The 20829-nt window shown below is 38.8% G+C and overlaps 1 protein-coding gene across 1 annotated transcript in view; it reads left to right on the forward strand.

Annotated features, from left to right (window-relative positions):
* FSTL5 (follistatin like 5) overlaps positions 1 to 20829 on the forward strand; it is a gene marked incomplete at its 3' end in the record, with an annotated part of 780165 nt that overhangs the window by 700574 nt on the left and 58762 nt on the right. Inside the window, exon 16 of the mRNA XM_004708783.2 lies at positions 2943 to 3067. Coding sequence (XP_004708840.2) covers positions 2943 to 3067 — 125 coding nt within the window. The remainder of the gene's footprint in view (positions 1 to 2942; positions 3068 to 20829) is intronic.

Here is a 20829-nt window from a genome sequence, read left to right on the forward strand (position 1 = left end):
AACACCAGAAAGATGTTTACTTGGGTTTCATTGACGATGGCAAGGCATTAGACGGTGCAGACATTACTACAGTGAGGATAACCTGAGAAGAATAGGAAATCCAGAACACTTCCCTGTGCTTATAGGGAACATATGTGAACCAAGGGGCAGTTTTCTGGAGAGACCGAGGAATACTGCATGGATTAAAATCAGGAAAGGTGACATCGTGGTTGTGTCCTGTCACCATACTTGTTCAATCGGTATGCTGAGAGAATCATCAGAGAAGCTGAGTTATACGCAGAGGAGTGTGGCATCAGGATGGGAGGCAGGCTGATGAACAACCTGTGGTATGCAGATGATACAATCTTGCTCGCTTGAACGTTAGGAGGAATGGAAGCATTTGCTAATGAGTATCACAGATTGTAGCCTTGATACGTGGATTACAAGTCAATGTCAGGAAGGCCCAGATCTTCACAACTGGACCATTAGGTTGTATTGTGATACATGGAGAAAAGATTTAAGTTGTCAAGGATTTTGTCTTGCTTGGATCCACAATCAATACTCATGGAAGCAGCAGTCAAGAAATTAAAAGATGTTTTACATCAGGTAAATCTGCTACACAAGAACTCTTTATAGCATTGAAGAGCATTAATGTTACTTTGAGGTCTGAGATGTGCCTACCCCATACCATGGTATTCTCCATTGGATCATGTCCCGGTGAAAGTTGGACATTGCATATGGAGGAGCCAAGAAGAACTGGTGCATTTGAATTGCAGAGGTGAAGAAGAATATTGAAAGAAAGACAAATAATGATTTGTGACTTTGATAAAGTAACAAATTAAACTGAATGGAAATGAAAAAAATATATACTAATGAAAATACAGTAAAGCTATGAAAAGTCTAAAAATAAATAATATATATCCTGGCCTGCTAAAAAAGGACAAACAGATTTGCACTGGAAGAGGTATGGCCAGAGTGCTCCTTAGAGGCAAGGATGGCAAGACTTAGTTCTTCTTATTTCGCGTCTATTGTCAGGAGAGACCTGTCCTTGGAGAGGTACATCATGTTCTGTAAAATGGAAGGAGGCAGGGAAAAGAGGCAGGACCTCATCAAGATGGATTGACGCGGTGGCTGCACGAGCGACTGAGGCACAAGAGCACTTGGAGGCTGGTGCAGGACCGTGCGCTGTTTCATTCTGTGGGGCACACGCTTGCTGTGGGTCAGAGCAGACTTTGTGGCACCTAACAGCAACAAGTATGAGCGCTCTTTCTAAGAACTGATCTTCCTAGTCACCTTTTAAACGTCACAAGGCAGTATGTCTCCATCCTTGCTTCTAAGGCACGTTCCCAAGATAGGTTTGGTTGTCTTTCTGGCGTTCTGTGATATGTTCTATCTTCTTTACTACACCCTGCAATTCAAATACATCAGCTCTTCGTTCATCTTTATTCATTGTCCAGATCGCATGTGCAGATGAGGGGATGGAAAATCCCATTACTTGGAGCAGATAAACATTAGTCTTCAAAGTGATAGTTTTGTTTATTAACACTATTCACATTAGAGAAAAGAAAACTGAATGGAGCCCCGTTGCACTCTTTAACAGAAGATGGTCTCATGGATAGCGGCTTACCAGAGCAACAAACAATATCAAGGAATTAAAGTTTGGAGAATTCCCACATTGTTATTCCTCATTCTTTATTCAGTTCTTGTAGTCCTTGCTTTAGAAGACTGTCTTGTCGAGTGGTTAAAATTCAATGATGAATGTCAAATTATCCTTTTTAATTTATTAAATGAATGTAGTATTGATAAAGTTTTGATTGTGTGTGTGTATGTGAATTATCTTTCACTGTATCCTTCCTGGTGCATGGTTGTCCTGTATTGATTTTGCAGAGACAATTGACTATTTCTTACCAAAGATTATGATGTAAATTGCAAAATGTTTAATTGATGGCTCTATTCTCATTCACCAGAAAACAGAAGCTAAAGATCCTAACAAGGCACTCTGGCAAAGTAACACATGTAAAACAAATAATATGTATTTTAAACCACTAAGACTAAGGTTCACTTGTTGTTGTTTTGTTTTATTCTAACTGAAACAAAGCATAGCCTATCCTCACATATACAATAATTAATCCATGTTGAATTAACATGACGATTTTCTCTTGAATGCCATAGAAGTGTAACTTTTCAGTGAAGAAAAAAAATTTAGAAAAGAAAAGAAAGTAAAAGTAGTTATTTATTTCTGTCATGAAAGCAATAAAGAAACTCAATTGTTAATTAAGAAACTTTAACACAGAGAATAGTGTAGGAAATGTATTTTGATGAACAAATATAAAGAAGTATTAAAAAAGAAAAATCATGAAGTAGGAAGACCCTAAATGTAGAATAATGGCTATGCAGTAGGTGGAATACCATAAATCAGGCAGGTATGAGAAGTTTCAAGGGAAAACTAATTGATTTGGTGAAAACAAGATATAAAATGTTTAAATGCAGTGATCTTTCAAGTGTTAAAGTCAACTAATGTTCAAATCATACATAAAATATCTGATTAAAACTTATAAATCAGTTATATAATCTAATAGAAGAAAGCATTAATTCAAAGTTTATTAAATGCTGAAATATTTTATCTGGTGTATTTTAAAGTTTTTGGCAAAATCTGACAGATGTTCTTTATTAGAGGGGCTGTCATCTCAATTTTTATAATAATTACTTCATAAATTCTATAACTTTACAATATGTCTATATATTTTAATCATAAATTCTTTAGAAAACTTTAATATTCTTTATAGGAAAAATGATTGTTTATTACAAATAAAAAATACTTGTAGGATTGTAATGTGGTTCATAATATACACATTTTAAGGATATTTAATACAGAGCTTTTGGAAAAACTTCCAGAAATTACATGATTTGATTTCTAGTTATTCGTGATTTGCAGAGGTCTATAACACAGGTGTTCTGTTTAGGTCATTACGCTGGCCAGTGGGAATGTGCCTCACCACACGATCCACACACAACCCGTGGGAAAGCAATTTGACAGAGTGGATGATTTTTTCATTCCCACCACCACACTTATCATCACCCACATGAGGTAAGTGCTAAGATGGTCAACATTTCAAATTGTTAACATTTCAAATTGTCTTCACTTTTAGGAATTACATAGAATCGTAATGATTTTACTTACAAAGCCAATGTACATCAATAGAAGCATATGATTCAGTTTTGTCTCATCTTGTAACTTCCCAAGTGAGGTAGAAGGATCAAGATCAGCAGTATAAGGAGGATTGCCTTGAGGGAGAGGTCAGATGTTTCTCTAACCTCTAACCATTTTTGCAAATTTCTGACATCAATGGTCCTTCCATCACTACTCTCCACTTTACCAATGAGCTTGAGAATTCATGGCAATGACCACAGAACTTACAGGTCATACTCACAATCATGGATTTTATTAGGGAAGTAACAACAGATTATATATGGTTCAGGATCAGAAATGACTGAGAATGCCTCTCTTCAATCAGCATAGCCTCTTCCCAACATTGCAATCCAGTATGCCTCTGTCTAGCCCTCAATCTCTCTGCCCCAAGGACTCTTAACTTTGCCCTGATCAAGCAAGCAATGGCTCTTCCCATAAGTACCAGCCAGCCTCCTGCCCCAAATCAATCACTGCTTTGCTCCGAGGGGATGGAATTCTACCACCCTCTCTATTTCTGGACTGTTGATTCTGCTCCCTCTGTTACCACCACTTTTCTACCATTATTCCTCACCATCTCTAGTCCTCTGATGTCCCAGATCTCTCCTACCTGGATTGTAGTGGTTCCTATGGTAGGAATCCAGGTCCAAAGAATGCACGATTACCCTCCATTCCCCGCTCTTCTTGCTTACTGGCTTAGTGACACCCCTTCCACTTCAGCGATGACTCTCTTTAAGCCTTGCAGGAGGACAAACTTTACTAATCATCAATTTAGGGTTCAGTACACTTTATTTGCATGATCCCATCTCCACAATATTGCCATGTACTTTATCTCCATTATTTGCAGCCTATCCATTGTACTTAGTGGGTCTCAAGATTGTCATGAGCGGTGCGATCAATAATTACTTAACGCTCTTAGACATTTTCGAATGCTCGGTTTATTCACTGCAAACACACATCAAACAATCTAAAATATTACTCAAACTACTAAGGGCAAACAACTATGAGCATAAGGGCATAATAACAGCATTCTTCACACATTTCATCCTAGCACCATAGTCCCAATCAGCATTGCCTCATCGGTGTACTCACCCTGGGTAGAGTTGGAGAGAGCAGGAGATGATGTCTCCCTGGTTCCTAGCTCTCTGAAAGTCAGTGTCTCTACCCGGTTTAAATGGACAGCGTGGCTGGCTCTTTGACGTAGTCACTGTCCCAGTCAAGTCTTATCAGGTCTCTCCACCCTTTAGGTGGCTTGGCTGGCTTTGGGGTGTCAGTCAGGTCTCAGCCCGGTCTTATCGGGTTTCTCCACATTTTTGTGGTGGCTCCTTGGATCAGCTGTTGATTTGGACCCCAATGTTACACTTTATTTCTTCTCTAAAGTGGGGTTTCTTGTGTTTATTTCTTTGATGTGGCTCAACGTCTTGCAAGGAAGTTCATCGTCTTGCAAGGAAGTTCTATGGTGCTCTCATCATATCCACCCCCTGGTTCCAGGGAGTGCAAAGGCTCAAGAACGCTTCCGGGAACCAACACATATTAGCAATAATTGTTTACACAAGAATATGAGTAAAATGATAAAACATATAGTAACAAATAAGTGAAGTAAAGAGGTGAACATCCAATGACCAAGATTAGAGAAAGAATTCCAGAAACTAGTTTTACTTTGAATTAACAGATCTAAGCAAGCTGCCAACATTCCCCTTACAGGTGTATTTCTGTGGGAAGAACAGTTTTTTCCAGGCAGTTGCCCAGTCACAGTCAGAGTTCTGGACTGACATCTAAAAAGTATTTAGTACCCAAAATATGATTAAGGATTTTAGCCTTTTTGAGATCTTTGGCCATATGTTTAACTAAATGATCAGTTTCGTTTTGTAAATGGTTTAGGACTAACTCCTGATCAGCTTCTAGGGCAGGTGGGATTATGATGTTTTTAATATGTGTATCACTAATATTTGGAATGATGTGTTCAGATAAGACATTTGGTGTCCACGTGAGAATAGAAATATTGTCTTTTGTAATGTTAATGACGTCATTCAGCAATAGACAATTATCTGTGCAATCTAGTAGTATATTGTTTCTTGTGGTATGATCAGAGTACATAAGCTTAGTATTACAACAAAGCCATTTGAAATGTTCTAGATTTTGGACTCCCCGTGGTTTATTAGTTCTATAGGCTGACGTCATGTCCAAAGAATGTTGTATGTGTTGGTGTGTGATTAATGTTTCCTCATCCCAAATAGGAAATTGTCCCTATAATAAGTCCACTCACATATAGTTTAGTATCTTTATATGAGAACCAGTCATTCCCAACTTTGTAGGGTATGGGGCTTGGCCTCATAACCCAATATAGGTTGTCTATTGGTGAGTGCAAGCACAGTGATCGTGCAGGTGTGCACAGAGTCACATCCGCTGGGTTGTGTGATGTCCAACTTCACCCTCATATTGCCTTTAGTGGAGAATCTGGTTTTAAAAATAATTAAGTTCCTGATATCGTTCCAGGAAGTGGTCGACTATTACTGCAGGTATTCGCATCTGGATTCCATCTGAAAGGTTTCGATAGCGGGGGACAGTATTTCATTGATGTCACCTTGTCTTTTAAGGGAATGTTGAATGTAGCTGATTTCTTGTTGAAGATTTGCAATAGCCGTCTTGGCTTTTTCAAGGGAGGATGTTAGTAATCCAGACAAATCATGAATAGTTTTTGTAAATTTAACATTTCACCTTTAATGTGTTCTAGATTTGTCAGCTTAATTTTTATATTTTGGGTTTCTGCCTCTTGGGCAGCATCCCATGCTAAATCTGCAATGCCAAAAAGTGTCCCTACAAACCAGCCTAGAGATAGGAGTTTTCTAGATCCCCCTGGTAGTGATTGTCTGGGGATTTCAGGTAGTTGAATATTTTATTAGAATGTGGTGAACACCAAGGTATATAATGCATTATCTTGAAATCCTCAATGTTGACTGTAGAGTGAATCCTAATCAAGTCAGGTTTGACATATATCAGTTTGGGCTGGGCAAAGGTAGGCAGGGAAGCTGGTGCTGTAGACGAGATAGCGGGGGGTTTGTATGGCCAGTAGTCCATTCAATTCTGTACTGTTCAGTCATCAGGCGATGGGTTTGATTAAAACAGCCTCGATGTATTCTAATGGTCCAATGCTGTTGCTGGCTGCATGGCATGTGTTCCATGAAATTGGTATAATCCAGATGGGTAAAATCAGTTCCCTCTCTCCAAGTCTAGTATGCTTAATTGTCCAGATTTCATTCAAGCATGATAATCCATCATATAATAACAGTGGGAAGTTTATATTATCATTAATCTTAAGTCTTTTAAAATAGGTTTCAAACCCCCAATTATTCTACCATTCATATGGTTGGTGTTTTAATTTGGAGCCATCATAAGACAAGTCAGTCTTGGGATCTTCACAATGACAGGGTAAATTTGGGTTTTTTCTATAAGTAGATGCCAACTTGCTGTTTAATATAAGAGGGGTGGAGTGAATTTCCTCAGAGGTTGCTCTACATATAAAGGTCCAATTGTGAACCCGACTACTAGATGCACGGTTTTTATATATTATACTATTCTGGCATTTATGGGATGGTAATTTGGAGATTACATCTTTTAGCCCTACGAAAAATGAGGGTCGACTGTTCTCATCCTTTATCTCAAGTACCTTAATTTTTTCTTTTACATTTTCCCTATCTTCCTCGGTGAGCATCACATAAAGCTGATTTCCTGATTGGGTTCCTTCTGATAGTATTTCTATATTTGTTCCCGAGAGTGTGTGTCCAACTATTGCATTATTTGGTCCCCAGGTATAATTTTTATTCCATGTTTCCTTCCAATTGTCTAGATCACCATAAGCTACATACCTAGCAATTATCTCTACTGGATATCTTGGGAGTTTCCAATTTTTAGGCAATGGGAGTGTTTGCAGAAACCATTGCCATTCATTATAATGCTTTTCTATCAGCTTAAAATTTAATTTAGTCTTATTTATTGCTGTACATATTTTAATTTTATAGACTTGCAATTTGTCCTGGGGCTGGGTCCCTCTATCTATACTGGTGGTAATATTAAGTGCTCTCTTATTGATGATGGTGTCAGTACAGACATGGCTGAGGTTAGCGCACATTAACCTGCCATGGGGGGTAAAATACTCTTCATCGACTTCATGGGTGCTGTGGTTGGGGTCTTTGTGAATAATCATATGAGGTAAATTTTCGGTGGTCCAATTCTATTATAGTATAGAAATTCCTTATAATAGTCTTCAGATGTAAATGCATCATCCTTAGTAAATGTGGGACAGGGTGTGTCACCGTGGGTGCAAAAGGTTCCAAAAGTGTAGAAGTTGGGGAACTCTGTCAGTTTAAAGGTGGTGATATTTGTGTCTCTGTTAAAGATTGTACAATCCTCAAAATATCCCCAGAGCATAGGGACTCTTTCAAAACCAGAATGCGGTTTGGGGTCAGGTATATCAGATTTGGTGGTAGAAGGTGGTCGGGTGGTTGGGATGGCAGATGACGTGACGGTTGTCTCATCTGTGGGAGAAGTGCTCATCTCAGCGGTATCTGGTATGAAAGTGGACCAGAACAAGTGGTACCTGCTAAAGTGTCCTAAGTAGGTTTTGTGGATGAAGTCTAAACAGGTGTCTGGGGAAACTTCAAATTTTATGTAGCTGTTGTTTATCAATGAAGCAATATAAGAGGGATGGGACACATAAGCTGGGCGCTTCTTGGTAAAGTTTCTGAACATGAAGTTCATGTTGCACGAATGTGGTAAGCTACATTTATTTAGGTCCATTTGGCAGTCCAGTGTGGAGACATTTTTATAGATTGGGACATTATAGTACCTATGTAATTTATATCTCCACAGTACATGGTTGCACCATTCTTTCTTAAGTGACCACGTACAAAACTGCTGAGGATCAATGTCCTTATTGTCCCAGTCAATATCCAAAATAGCTGAAGTTTTAGATAAAATGTCGTCTATGATGCAAGTAGTATGATTGGTACTAGGGTGGCTGTCAGACATGGTTGTGTTCTTGCACTGCCGGCTGTGGCACATTGTATGATGCCCGGTGAGCGGTAAGACCAAAGGGGGTGCAAGTCGGATCCGCAGGGTGAGGATGACATACGTCGGCAAGCACATAGTAAAGTGATGGGACTCTGAGTGCTACACAGGCCGAGAGCCGAAGTTCCCAGGAGGCCAAGCCAAAGGCCCCAGTATTACAATGGGAATAAGTACGAGTCATATGTCGTGAAGCCCTCTATAGAGGTCCCTGCAAGAGAGGAAAGGTTTATTATTCTCTGGGGAGACCTGTTTCCATAAATTTAAATTTAGGTTTCCTTTATCGCTTGTAGTCCATACTGTGTCATTATTATTTTGGGTTATAATTTCACCCTTTGTGACACTGCTATTATTCCTATTTAATATCCAGATCTTGTAGGGTATCATTTTATGATTGATTTCTGTAAATGATAGTGAAATATCCTGTGGTTTAGTGAACATTGCATCTTGGGGTAAAGGCTTATTAGTTCTGATGAAGCGTTAATGCTTCTGGCCACGAGATCACACGGGTGTCCCTTATTTTTTATTTTCTGAATTTTCAATTTTTCTTTTATCAATTCATTAATCCTTTCTACAAGGCCTGCTCCTTGAGGATTATAGGTCCGGTGATAAGTCCATTGTATATCCCAGTTCATTGTCCACTCTCTTATTTTATTTTTTAAATGGGAGCCTTGGTCAGATTGTACACTTACTGGTGGTCCATAAGCAGCACACCAGCGATCTAATGATCTTTTTGTCATGTGTGCGTCAGGGTGTTTCCCTGGGTTCAACATTACTAAAGAGGTAAATTTGTCTATGATCACACAAATGGATTGATTTTCTAAAAATACCAGTGGCCCAATGTAATCTATCTGTAGGCTTTGATTAAATCTGGTCTCCTCTTTTATATGTCCCTTTCTTTTCCTAGTGAACTTTGATATTTTATCTTTACGCATAGGGCATTTACTTATAACTTCCTTTACTTTGTACCAGGTGACCCTCAAATTTCTTTCCATTAACCAATTGTATACTGGATGTGTTCCTGCATGTCCCACAACCTCATGTATGCTTAATATGTCAATTAGGGATTCCCCTAATGGCTTCTCTTTCTTTTTGGGGGTCACTTTCTCTATTTCTGGCATCCTGTATTCTTTCTCCTCACTTTTAATCAGTACTGGGGACTTCTCTTTAGAATATATATACGTATCTCTTGCCTCTTATAACCACTGATATTTTTGATGCCTGGTCTGCCTTATTGTTCCATTCATGCACCTGTCTTCTCTTTTTCTGGTGGGCAGGTACATGTGTAATTTTGATAGTTATTCTGTCCTTTAACACATATAATTCTTTCCAAATTTTCCCACCCCAAATTTCTTGGCCATTGATTTTAAAATCTCTATGGGCCCATTTTCCTGACCAAAGGGCAATGCCATTAGCGACCGCCCAAGAGTCTGAAAACAAATGCATCACACCCTGGTTGTCCTTTATGCTTTGTGTTACTGCCAATTGCACTGCTATCAGTTCAGCATGTTGTGCTGACTTAGTCTTACCCTCTCTGGTGAGGAGTTTGTTGTCCTTCACCCTGATCGCTGCAGTTCTCCATAGTGTCTCGTGACTCCGCACAATGGAGGATCCGTCTGTGAAGCAGGCATTTGTGAGTTCGGGAGCAAACTCAGGACCCCATTGCCCAATGTTTGGACCGGGATGTTCTGGTTCTCCTGTGTCTTTTATAGGGGGCTCTACTTTAAGCTCTACCAAGGTTTCAAGGATCGCACCTGGGGCTCCTGCGTTCTTCATAGTGAGCTGTAGGAGATACCATCTCCAAGCAATGTTTGTGATCCAGACACACTCCTTTCATTTGATGGGGGTAAGGCTCATTGTTTTTGTAATGGGTATGTGTGTTCCAAGCACACATTCCCGATCTGTGATCCAGGGTTCAGCCTGTTGGGTGGCTGTGTAGGCGGCCCACATGACTTGTTCTATTAAATTATATCTTGTTCTAGAACATGGGAATCTCTGAGTATAGAATCCACACGGTTTGTAATTTGAATCTCCAGGTGACTTTTTGAATATCCCCCATATGGCATATTCGTCTTTCATTATAATGTCTATCCTTAATTTGTCTAGTATATTCTGACACTTCTGTTAATCTTTCTTCCTGTTTTGTGGGATTTCCCCAGCAGTCTTGGTTCTTTTGTGACAGTGTTTGGGTTACATTCTTTAGTCTCTACCGGGGTTGGGTCTTTAAATTAGTTGTTATCACTAAGGCTCAGCTTTTGCAAGTGCTGGGTGACGAGGCTCTTTCCTTTTTGTAAGTCATTGTGCAGTTGGTCTCATGCCTGCAGTAAGATGGATGGCACTTCCTTAGGTTCAGCTCTTTCAATGACTGGTTTGACATTTCTAGGGTTTCTTAAGTCTATTTTCAGAGATCTGCGTTTGTAGGCTTTCTTATCTTTAAGTGCTTGCTTCACTTCACCCCATGGGCTGCCTAGGGGCAAGTCCTGAGGTTTATCTTTATTAAACATAGGAAACATGGTTATATAGATCCTGGATCCACAACCACTTCTGTAATTTCCTCACAGAGTAATGTATTGATATTAGATTGTTTGGTGGCGTTAGCCTGATCATCTGCTGGTAGTCATGAATTTTTGCTTCTATTTTATACCTCATTGACCAGGTCTACACACAGGCACGAGAAACTGCTCTCATTGTCGCACCCCTCCTGGGAGAGGCAGTTAATTCCAGCTCCTCTTAGGTTATAGCGACTAGGATACCACCCGCCTAGCGGTGGTCTTTCGACTCACTAGATTCCCGTATGAGTTTGCTGGTCCTCTGTGCCTGGGGTGACTACTGCTCAGCCTGGGTACCGCTCCCCGGGGTGGGTGCCACTGGAGTCAGTCGTCTGATGGATGGAGCGTAACCACCAGCAACCTTTCAGTCTCAGAGGCCCCTCCCCTCGGTGGGTCACGTCCAGTGAGTCTCGGTTCAGAGAGGCTTGATCGCTAGGTCCAGATTATAAGGCACATCCTGCCGACTACGCCAGTATGTCATGAGTGGAGCGATCAATAATTACTTAACGCTCTTAGACATTTTCGAATGCTCAGTTTATTCACTGCAAACACACATCAAACAATCTAAAATATTACTCAAACTACTAAGGGCAAACAACTATGAGCATAAGGGCATAATAACAGCATTCTTCATATATATCATACTAGCACCATGGTCCCAATCAGCATTGCCTTATCGGTGTACTCACTCTGGGTAGAGATGGAGAGAGCAGGAGTTGATGTCTCCTTGGTTCCTAGCTCTCTAAAAGTCAGTGTCTCTACCCGGGTTTAAATGGACAGCTTGGCTGGCTCTTTGACGTCCTCACTGTCCCAGTCAAGTCTTATCAGGTCTCTCCACGCTTTGGGTGACTTGGCTGGCTTTGGGGCATCGGTCAGGTCTCAGCCCAGTCTTACCAGGGGTCCCCACATCTTTGTGGTGGCTCCTTGGAGCAGCTGTTGATTGGGCCCCAGTGTTACACACTTTATTTCTTCTCTAAAGTGGAGTTGCTTGTGTTTGTTTCTTTGGGGTGGCTCAACGTCTTGCAAGGAAGTTCAGCGTCTTGCAAGGTAGTTTTATGGTGCTCTCATCGAAGATGCTTACATATCCATAGCCCTTACCAATTATTTTAAGGAGTTCTGCTGGCGTAGTGGATTAGTGTTGGACTGCTAACATCAAATCCCGCAGTTTGAAACCACCACCCGGGGCTGTCTGCTCTCATAAAGATTTGCAGTCTGGGAAACACACAGGGCCAGTTTTGCTTTGTCCTACAGAGTCACTATGCATCAGAATTAACTTGATGGCACTGAGATGGTTTGCACAATTGTCGTTACCTAGTTGTTTGATAAGAACTAAAAACACTAGTTACAAAGATTATTAGAGCCACATTAAGTAATTCATTGCAGTGTACATCTTTGTTGAGTTTCTTTTATCGATCGGGTATTTTTTTCTGATGAATTTTTTTCAGTTTGCTTAATAGAGCAGCATATTTCTCTGTTTGCCTAATAGAAAGGGGATATGTAAACATGCAATTGTGTTTGATATCAATTCAACAGATAATGTTTTTGTGAATTCCCGGTGGAGTTCTTCATATTAGACTCTATAAATACTGTTTTTTAAATGGTGTCTTAAAATGAGAGGTTATTCACAAGACAGTTTTATGGCTTTAGTATATAAATTTATCCCTTATGTTATTTAAATATCTTAAATAAACTTAGACCCTATTAAATTTTACTAAGAAATATAGTATGTTGAAAATAAATGCTTAAGGTTTACATTTTAGTTGTTGAGAAAACTTCGGCCTTTTCTATTTCTCCATATATTTACCAAAAATAAAGAAAAGAAAAACGACAACGGCAATATAATGATGTAGTGCAGTGCATGTTGCGCTGCTAATCACAAGGAAAGTGTTCAAAAATACCAGCCTCTTTGAAGAAAGATGAGGATTTCTACTTGCTGAAGAGTTATTGTCTGGAAAATTATAGGGACATCCTACACTGTCACTATGAGTCGGATTGACTCAATGGCAGTGGGTTTAATGATATCAATGTAAAGTTTCATAGAAGCCTTTAAAGCCTGCTTCAAGGGAAAGAATCACTGACATGTAACAATGTCTAGTGCTATACATAAGGATCCCTGGTGGCATGGCAGTTTGAAACAACCACTTACACTGCAGGAGAAGGATGGGTTCTCCACTCCTATAGAGAGTTATAGTCTCAGAAATTCTCATGAACAGTTTTGTCTTGTCCCATATGGTCACTATAGGCTGGCATCGATTCAATGGCAGTGAGTTTGGTTTTTTAAGTGCTACACATATACGTTATATTTTAAATTTTTGGCATTATTTTAAAGATTTCTTTGCAATGATACAACTTATTTTAAACAAAGCAATGTTTTATAATGTTCCTCAAGTTAAATTCAAAGAAGAAAATAGTCTAGGTATGTAATTTATGTAGTTGTTTGATCCTTATCTATAGTTGTTTTTTTGGTTTTGTTTTGTTTTCTGCTGAAACACAGAGAAAGAAGTGGCAACATGCTAGTGCAAAGATTTATCCCTCAGAAACTGTATGAGGCAGTTCCCCCATGTGCTGTAGGGTTTACATTAGTCAGAGTCGACTCGAACAGTGGGCTGTATACTAAAATGAAAATTATATTGTCTAATAAAAGGGACTTGGAAATTCAGCATTCTGTCGAAAAATAATTAACAACAATAAAAAGATAGATTAAAAAATCAAATTGTGCTTAAAAGCCAAAGATACCATATGCTATTCCTTCTTCTTAGCCAAAATTTTAATGTATTTGTCAGAAAAACAATGATTATGTTAGGAATATCCATAGTTTAGTCAGCAGAAAAATGATTAAAAATATAATATCTTGTTAGAATTGTTACGTGTTCTTATGACAAATAGATAGGAAAGTGCAGATTATCTGAAAACTATTTACATCTAGTTTAGTCAGCAGAAAAATGATTAAAAATATAATATCTTGTTAGAATTGTTACATGTTCTTATGACAAATAGATAGGAAAGTGCAGATTATCTGAAAACTATTTACATCTACGTAATCATTTTGAGATCCTGACTATAATGGTTCCAAGTCTGCAAAAGTTCATGGGTGAGCTAAAATGGGAAAAAATAACAAAATGGGAACAAAATAACACAAATGTTGTATGCTTACCAGATGAGTGTAAACATCCCTTTAATTGTCAGTGTTTATGATTTTAAGATAGTCTTGTAATTTTTAATAATTATTTTGAAGTTGTTGACACATTATTACTAGTCAATAAATATATATGCAATGGTAGCTTTTATTTATTTCCGTCTTATTGACTAATACGGTGATTACTGTACTTTTATTCTGTTTACTTATTCTTTTATAAAAAGCAAGATATGATTTGTTTCCATTCAGAGTTTGTGCCAGGATCAAGGGCCCTGGAGGTGCTGTGGGATAAACTCTAGGCTGCTCCCACAATGTCCGTTCAAAACGACTTCTGCAGGACAATGACGAGGCTGTCTTCTCCCATAGAAACGTAGTCTCAGAAACCTTCGAAGGGGTCATTATGAGTCAGGATCTACTCATTGACAGGGGTTATGCTACTATTAATCTCTGGGGGACATAGCTTAAGTGCTTGTACTAACTGGGAGGTTGGCATTTCAAACCTACCGTAAGGTGTCTCAGAATTAAGGCCTGGCGATCTGCTTTTGAAAGACACATCTTTGAAAGCCCTATAGAGCAGGTCTATGCATCACAATTGAGGTTGTTATGGATTTTAATGGACTTAATGGCAACTTATAACAGCAATGACAATATGACACTATGTTCCCATCTCGCTGACATCAAGTCAGTTCCAACTCATAGGCGCCCAACAGGACAAAGCAGAACCACTCAATAGATCTTTTAAGACTTTAAATCTTTATGGCAACAGACAACCTAATCTGAGGTCTACCGATTGGCTTGAACCACCAACCTTGTGGGTAGCAACCCAATGTTTGACTAACAGTGCCACCATAACTCCCACTTAGAGTTGTGCCTTTTCGGCGCCACCCAGAGCAAACCTTTGCACAACAGAACGAAACAGGTCCCTGTTCCTCCCCCTCCTCGCTTTGCTGCTGTGCTTGAGTTTGCTGTTGCAGCCGGTGTCAATCCCTTTGGTTGGAGTTAGGAATATGTAATTTCGTATCATTCCCACAACATGCGCATTACCATTATGCCAAACTAGCTGCCGGGGATAAGAGTATAGTTTCTGATCCTTTTGTGTCATTCTGTGCTCACATCATTGAGATATTTTATGACACAGTATCTGATTTAGAATCTGAGTGTTTCTGATGTGGATAGATTTGGACCTAGTAAATAATAACATCCAAATAATGTAAAGTATAATAAAATATATTTTAATTATAAATTGCTAGGTACGTGATCTATTTCATATAGGAAAGGTTAAAAAGTGCTACATTCTGTCCTAAACCAGTTATCTAGCACTTGACAGATGTACGTATTTTCTATGCATTGGGCTTCTCAGTATCTAAAACCAGACTGGTAGCATAGCAAATGCTGCATCAAGAAATGATAGATTGTGTATAAATGGGGAACAGTAGTAATAAGAATTTAAATATTCTGTCAGACAGATCTAATCCTGCCTTCAATACTCCCGTACATCATTGGCTATTGTGACCTCACCCAACTGACTTTATTTCTGTCTGAGGACTGGACGTAATGCCTGAAGAGTAATTTTCCAAATAACAGTTATTATAAAGAATATTTATAATCAACCCTGTGATTAGTGAGCATTTTATTAAAATTCTCTGTTTCTGCACTTCATTTTTTAGACTTTAAAAATAATCAATTCTGTAAAATCAATCAGAACTGAAGAACTTAAGTATACCAAAATAACTTTCTAATAAGAACTAAAACTTATATGTAAGAAATCAAATCAATCTTCACAAGATTAATCTGTTCATTTTCTAAACATTTTTAAATACTCAGTAAGAATATTAAAACATTTTTAAGAGACTAATTTGGATTCTCCTTTGCCTCAGGGATTTTAACTTCCAATACGAATTATCAATTTCAAAATATCTGAGCATCTTTTTCCTTAAGATCTTGAGTTTTGTTTCTAAATGTTCTCCCTTTTAACGGGATCCCTGTAAGAGACGTGGTGTGGTCGTGAGCCATCAGGGCCCTTTGGTCCCTTCAGGTCTGGAAATGATCTCATTCTGTGGCTCACTTTGTAGCAAACAATAGACATGTCTGTAGAAAACAATAACTCAGGGAGACATACTGAACCCTAGAAGAATCAGCCAATGAAAATTAGATGCATTTCCGAAGGGTTAGGAACTAAGAGGAACAAAAGAAGCAGGAAGCACAGGGAGGAAGTGGGTGAAGGGATGTTAACGTGGTGGTGACAGCAGTCAGCGACATAAAGCAAAGTGTGGGTCAATTGGCAAATGGAAAACAGACTTCTTATGTAAACCTTCCCTCAATTCACTGTAAAAAGTAAATAAAAAAAATTAAAATTCTGAGGGTCTGGTCAAGCCTTTGTTCTCATCTGAATTCCATTGCATACCGTGTGAAATACGGCCGATGGCTTGAAAAAATGTTGCCACTTTATCCTAAAGAAGAGTACATTGGTGAAAATATATCTTTCTACGTGCGAGTTCTGAGAGCCATGCGGATTTCAGGATGGGGATAAACGAGATCATCAAAGCTAGTGCACGCTGGAGTAAATCTAAACCAAATGTTGAGTCTGGTTACTGGACCAGGCTTGTGTTCTCTGCCTTAATCTTTCTTGCAATTGAGTGCTTCTAACAGATAATGCAGACAATATCCCAGTCAATACTAACTCTTTAAGACACCAGTATGCCCCACCCCCCCAAAAAAAAGACACCAGTATGCCCAAATGTGTATACTTTCAGTTGAATCAAAATAAGAAATGGTGGAAGTAGAGATGTTTGGTGCAAAGAGATATATAAAACCCAACTTATTTCTAAGGAATTGATTCTGATGCATAAGGAATACAAGTATATACATGATTTATTAAATCTGTTCCTTAACATTGTTATAATAGAGACCAATGATGCATTTACTAGTTTTTATTAAGTATATTTTCATAAATAAGTTTTAGAAATTGTTTTCATTTGTTTCGATATGCTTTCGATTCAAATGAGTAAGAAATACTATAACAACACTGTCAAGTTCAATTGAATTAGGCTCTTGTTCAGTGGTTCTCAACCTTCCTAATGCCATGACTCTTTAATACAGTTCCTCATGTTGTGGTGACCCCCAACCAGAAAATTATTTGTGTTGTTTCTACATAACTGTCATTTTGCTACTGTTATGAATTGGGCAACCTTATCAAAGGGTCATTCGCCCCCAAAGGGGTTGCAACCCACAGGTTGAGAATTTTTCAAGACCTAATTAATCTGTGAGGGATTAAATAATGATTTGATTTGTATCAGTCTTTTAAAAAAATCTTAGAAATTAGAAAGTGATTAAAAAATAAGTTTTGAGTTTTAGATAATTCTTCAGTGACTATCAGCCGTCAACATAACTAAACCTCACAGAGAGCAGGCATTCACAGAGCTCCTTGTTTTAATTTTTGCCTCATTCTACAGGGAATTTTGTACCATTCCAATCATTTATAGTCATGCATATTTTCTGGGCATGGGTTACTGGAATTTGTGTACAAGCAATTAAAAGTGCTTAAAGGTCCCACAGTGAGTTACCATGTTATGATAGCTTTGTTTGTCTTCATGTCTTATTAAAACTGCTTGAAAGGGTGAGAATAAGCATTGAGCGAATAATAATAAAGTAACAGAAATTTAAAAACTGAATGATGAAACTTTTACATGGGAACATGTTTGATAATTAATAAAATGTAATAAATCTAAGAATTTTTTTTAGTAACGTAGGATCTAAAGTGAGAAGTGCACAGGGCTAGAAGGGGGAGATGTGATACAACGTAATACAAGATGGCAGAAAGTCGAAGAATGTAATGTACAACAATGCCAAAGTGAGCAAAAATGTCCCTTAGAACTTCTGACTTCTCTTTCGTGAGAATATGCTGAAAGCTAAGGAATAGAGTAAGGGAAAGGCAATCAATCTCACCTTGATTAAAAGGCACAGCGTTTGACTGTTTTGAATTTCCCCTGAGTGAACAATTACCTTTTATGTAATTGAAAACAGGTGCCACTTTATGAAAAGAACATTTCATTTTCTGGAAAATAAAGCAAAATAAAAATTCCTTATGACAAATTCCAAATATATTCATATTCTGTCCTTCATAACACCTGCAAAACACATTTGGTCCCCTCTACTCCTCTTAATTTTTCATGATATGGTTTATCTAAGGTAATCAAATCATTATGTGATGATTCAAAATCTTTTGAAATTACCCGAGAAATTAGGAAGCCATTAAAAAGTAAATTATTTTAAGGAACCATTCTGTCAAATCTCAAAACAACTAAACCTCACAAAGCATAGATTCTTACATACTTCACGGTATTCTCACCAAGGAGCGCACCCAGAGACAGGTCTAAGCCAGTCCAGCCCAAGTATGGCGCTGCCGGTTATCACAGAGGGCAAGACCAGTGCCTGCCGGAAGGGTCGTGTTTATCTCCTCCAGGATTGTCCTACAACCAGACAAGGAGAGTAACAATTTAGGTGATGCTGCTTGAGATGCATTGAAGGACTTGCCACCCTGAAAAGTTCCCAAATTCCAATCATATGACCTAGAATTATAAACCAACACTTCCATTTACTTAGTGATCTTTTGCTGAGAAATCTGTTTTATTTCCTCCTATTTCTTGCACAGAAGATTGATCGTTTAGAATATTATTATCTTTATTATTATCATTTTCCTGTATGCGTTGATTAGTTTAATTATGCAGTCTCTGAAAATTAATTTCCATGCTTAGGATGAGTGTGTGCATGTTTGAACATCCTCTCTAAACTTAATAAATGAGTACTTGGAAGTAGTAAGAGAGGCTGTAAGTTCTAGTAAGTATGAATATGAGACCGTGAAAACAGCAAACACTTACATGAAAATATAAGTTCAAATTGGATGGTATTCCAAAGGTTTCTCAACCTAAATCCTTAACTTGGTATTGATCTGGACTAAATAGCTCAGATTGGGTAGTTGGGGAAATCCATGGCGTGTGGATCAGTGTTATTTTTAAATTTGGAAGAACTCAAAGGGCTAGCTGGAAGGCACTTTGTTAGAGTGCTCAAGAGCCAAAAGAGTGCCGAGGGTATGAGAATATTTGTCACGAAATAGACAGTAAGAGGTAATGAGTAGTTCCGTTTCAGTCTGGCCGTAATCCCTCCACACCCAAGCGCTATGGGTCTCTACTGCAAGTGATTAAACGGAAATAAAAGTAGCCAACACTGCTATTGCAGCTGTGCTGAGAACCCTTCAGTACTCCCACTCAGTTATGAATTATAGCAAAGAAATGATTAAGAAGGGATTGGGTATGATCTATGTATCCTTAGAGCTCCTCCAAGGGAAAAATAAATATTCTATGAAAGTGAAAGTGAAAGTAAAGTATATCATTCTCCTTCCATATTTTATCAAATCTGTTAAGGCGAAATTATTTTTATGGCTGGTCATCTATCAAGAAAATCCTTCACTTGTGACTTGATTCATAGACAAGATGCATGGAGATACAATTGAGCAAAGTTGTTTTTTATTCTTGTTGTTTTTAGTTTCTGTAACACTCCCACGTCAGAAATTGAAAATGTAAGTTAAATGACAAAGGTCTGAAGTCCAAACCCACAGCAACACTATATGAGAAAACTGGAGCCTTCTGTCTTCCTAGAGCCCACAGTTTGGGAAACACTTCCTAGAGCAACCATTTAGGGGAAGTTTCTATTGTGTTGTACAGGGCTACTTTACATCAAAATAGACTAAAGGACACACACACACAAAAACCAGTCAATACAGTGAATTCTTTCAGCAATGTGAGAGGAAAATAAAAACAAAAACAAAAAAATGGGTCCTAATATACTAGATATCAGCCTTCTCTTTGTGAATACTTTCTCACATGGTGAGTAGCTGAGCATTGTGCTTCTGACAGTGGTACCTGCCCTTTCCCCAACGCCCCTTCTGTGTTTCACAACCCACCTCACCCCCAACGGCGCACATGTGCGCACAGAGAGCACACATGTGCAGACAACATCGTGCGTTTGCTCCAGGCACATAGCACCTCACAGAAGAGAACTGCTCCTGTGGCTTTCTGAGGCTGGGACTCGGGGGGGACAGAAAGCCCACCTTTCTTCTCTGGAGAGCCTGGTGGTTTCGAACCACTCGCTGTTCTGTTGTCACCCAGCATGTAACCACCACGCCACCAGAGCGCCTGTCTGGAACACAGTAGATTTTTAAAATGGTTCCATTAAATAAACTTTACTGAAATATGAAGCTAACATTTTTAAAGAATGTGCCTTACGCCTATATACTGGAAGCTCTCGGAAAGGACCCCTCTTGGTGGGATGGGTGGAAGCCGCCATGGATTGCTAGTCATAAGGCCAGCGGTTCAAAAGCATTAACTGCTCGGCAGAACTATGAGGCGGCCTGCTTCAATAAAGATGTACCGTTTCAGAAAACAAATTTGATTTAATGGCAGTGGGTTTGGGATTTTTTTGAAGCTGAGAAGCCCTGAGAAAGCTGTAGGTTAAGGATTGAAAAATAACTGCAAGGTTGGCAGTTCAAAACCATCAACCAATCAGGAAAAAGAGGAGAGAGTCCCCTGTAGAGATCGATATCCTGTGAAAGTCTGCGCGATGCTACTGTGAGTCTGAGTGACTGGATGGGCACGCGCTCTGAGAATGTAATAAGCCTCCAGATAGCTGCATGCTGCCGCGCTTCTTACAGGAGAGACCATGGGAGCACTAATGGTACATATAATTTAGGGTCACTTGACATTGCAAGATCGAGTCTTGAGTTTTATTTAATTTTTATTATTTTTTTAATATAAGGAGAGCATTTATTAAATCCTTTAAAAAATTTTATTAAATAATCACTTTACTAGGGGCTCATACAACTCATCACAATCTGTACATACATCATTTGTGTCCAGCAC

The sequence above is a fragment of the Echinops telfairi genome, unplaced genomic scaffold (genome assembly GCF_000313985.2).
Source record: "Echinops telfairi isolate 266 unplaced genomic scaffold, ASM31398v2 ScPeMD7_5868;HRSCAF=6743_0, whole genome shotgun sequence".
NCBI lineage: Eukaryota > Metazoa > Chordata > Mammalia > Afrosoricida > Tenrecidae > Echinops > Echinops telfairi.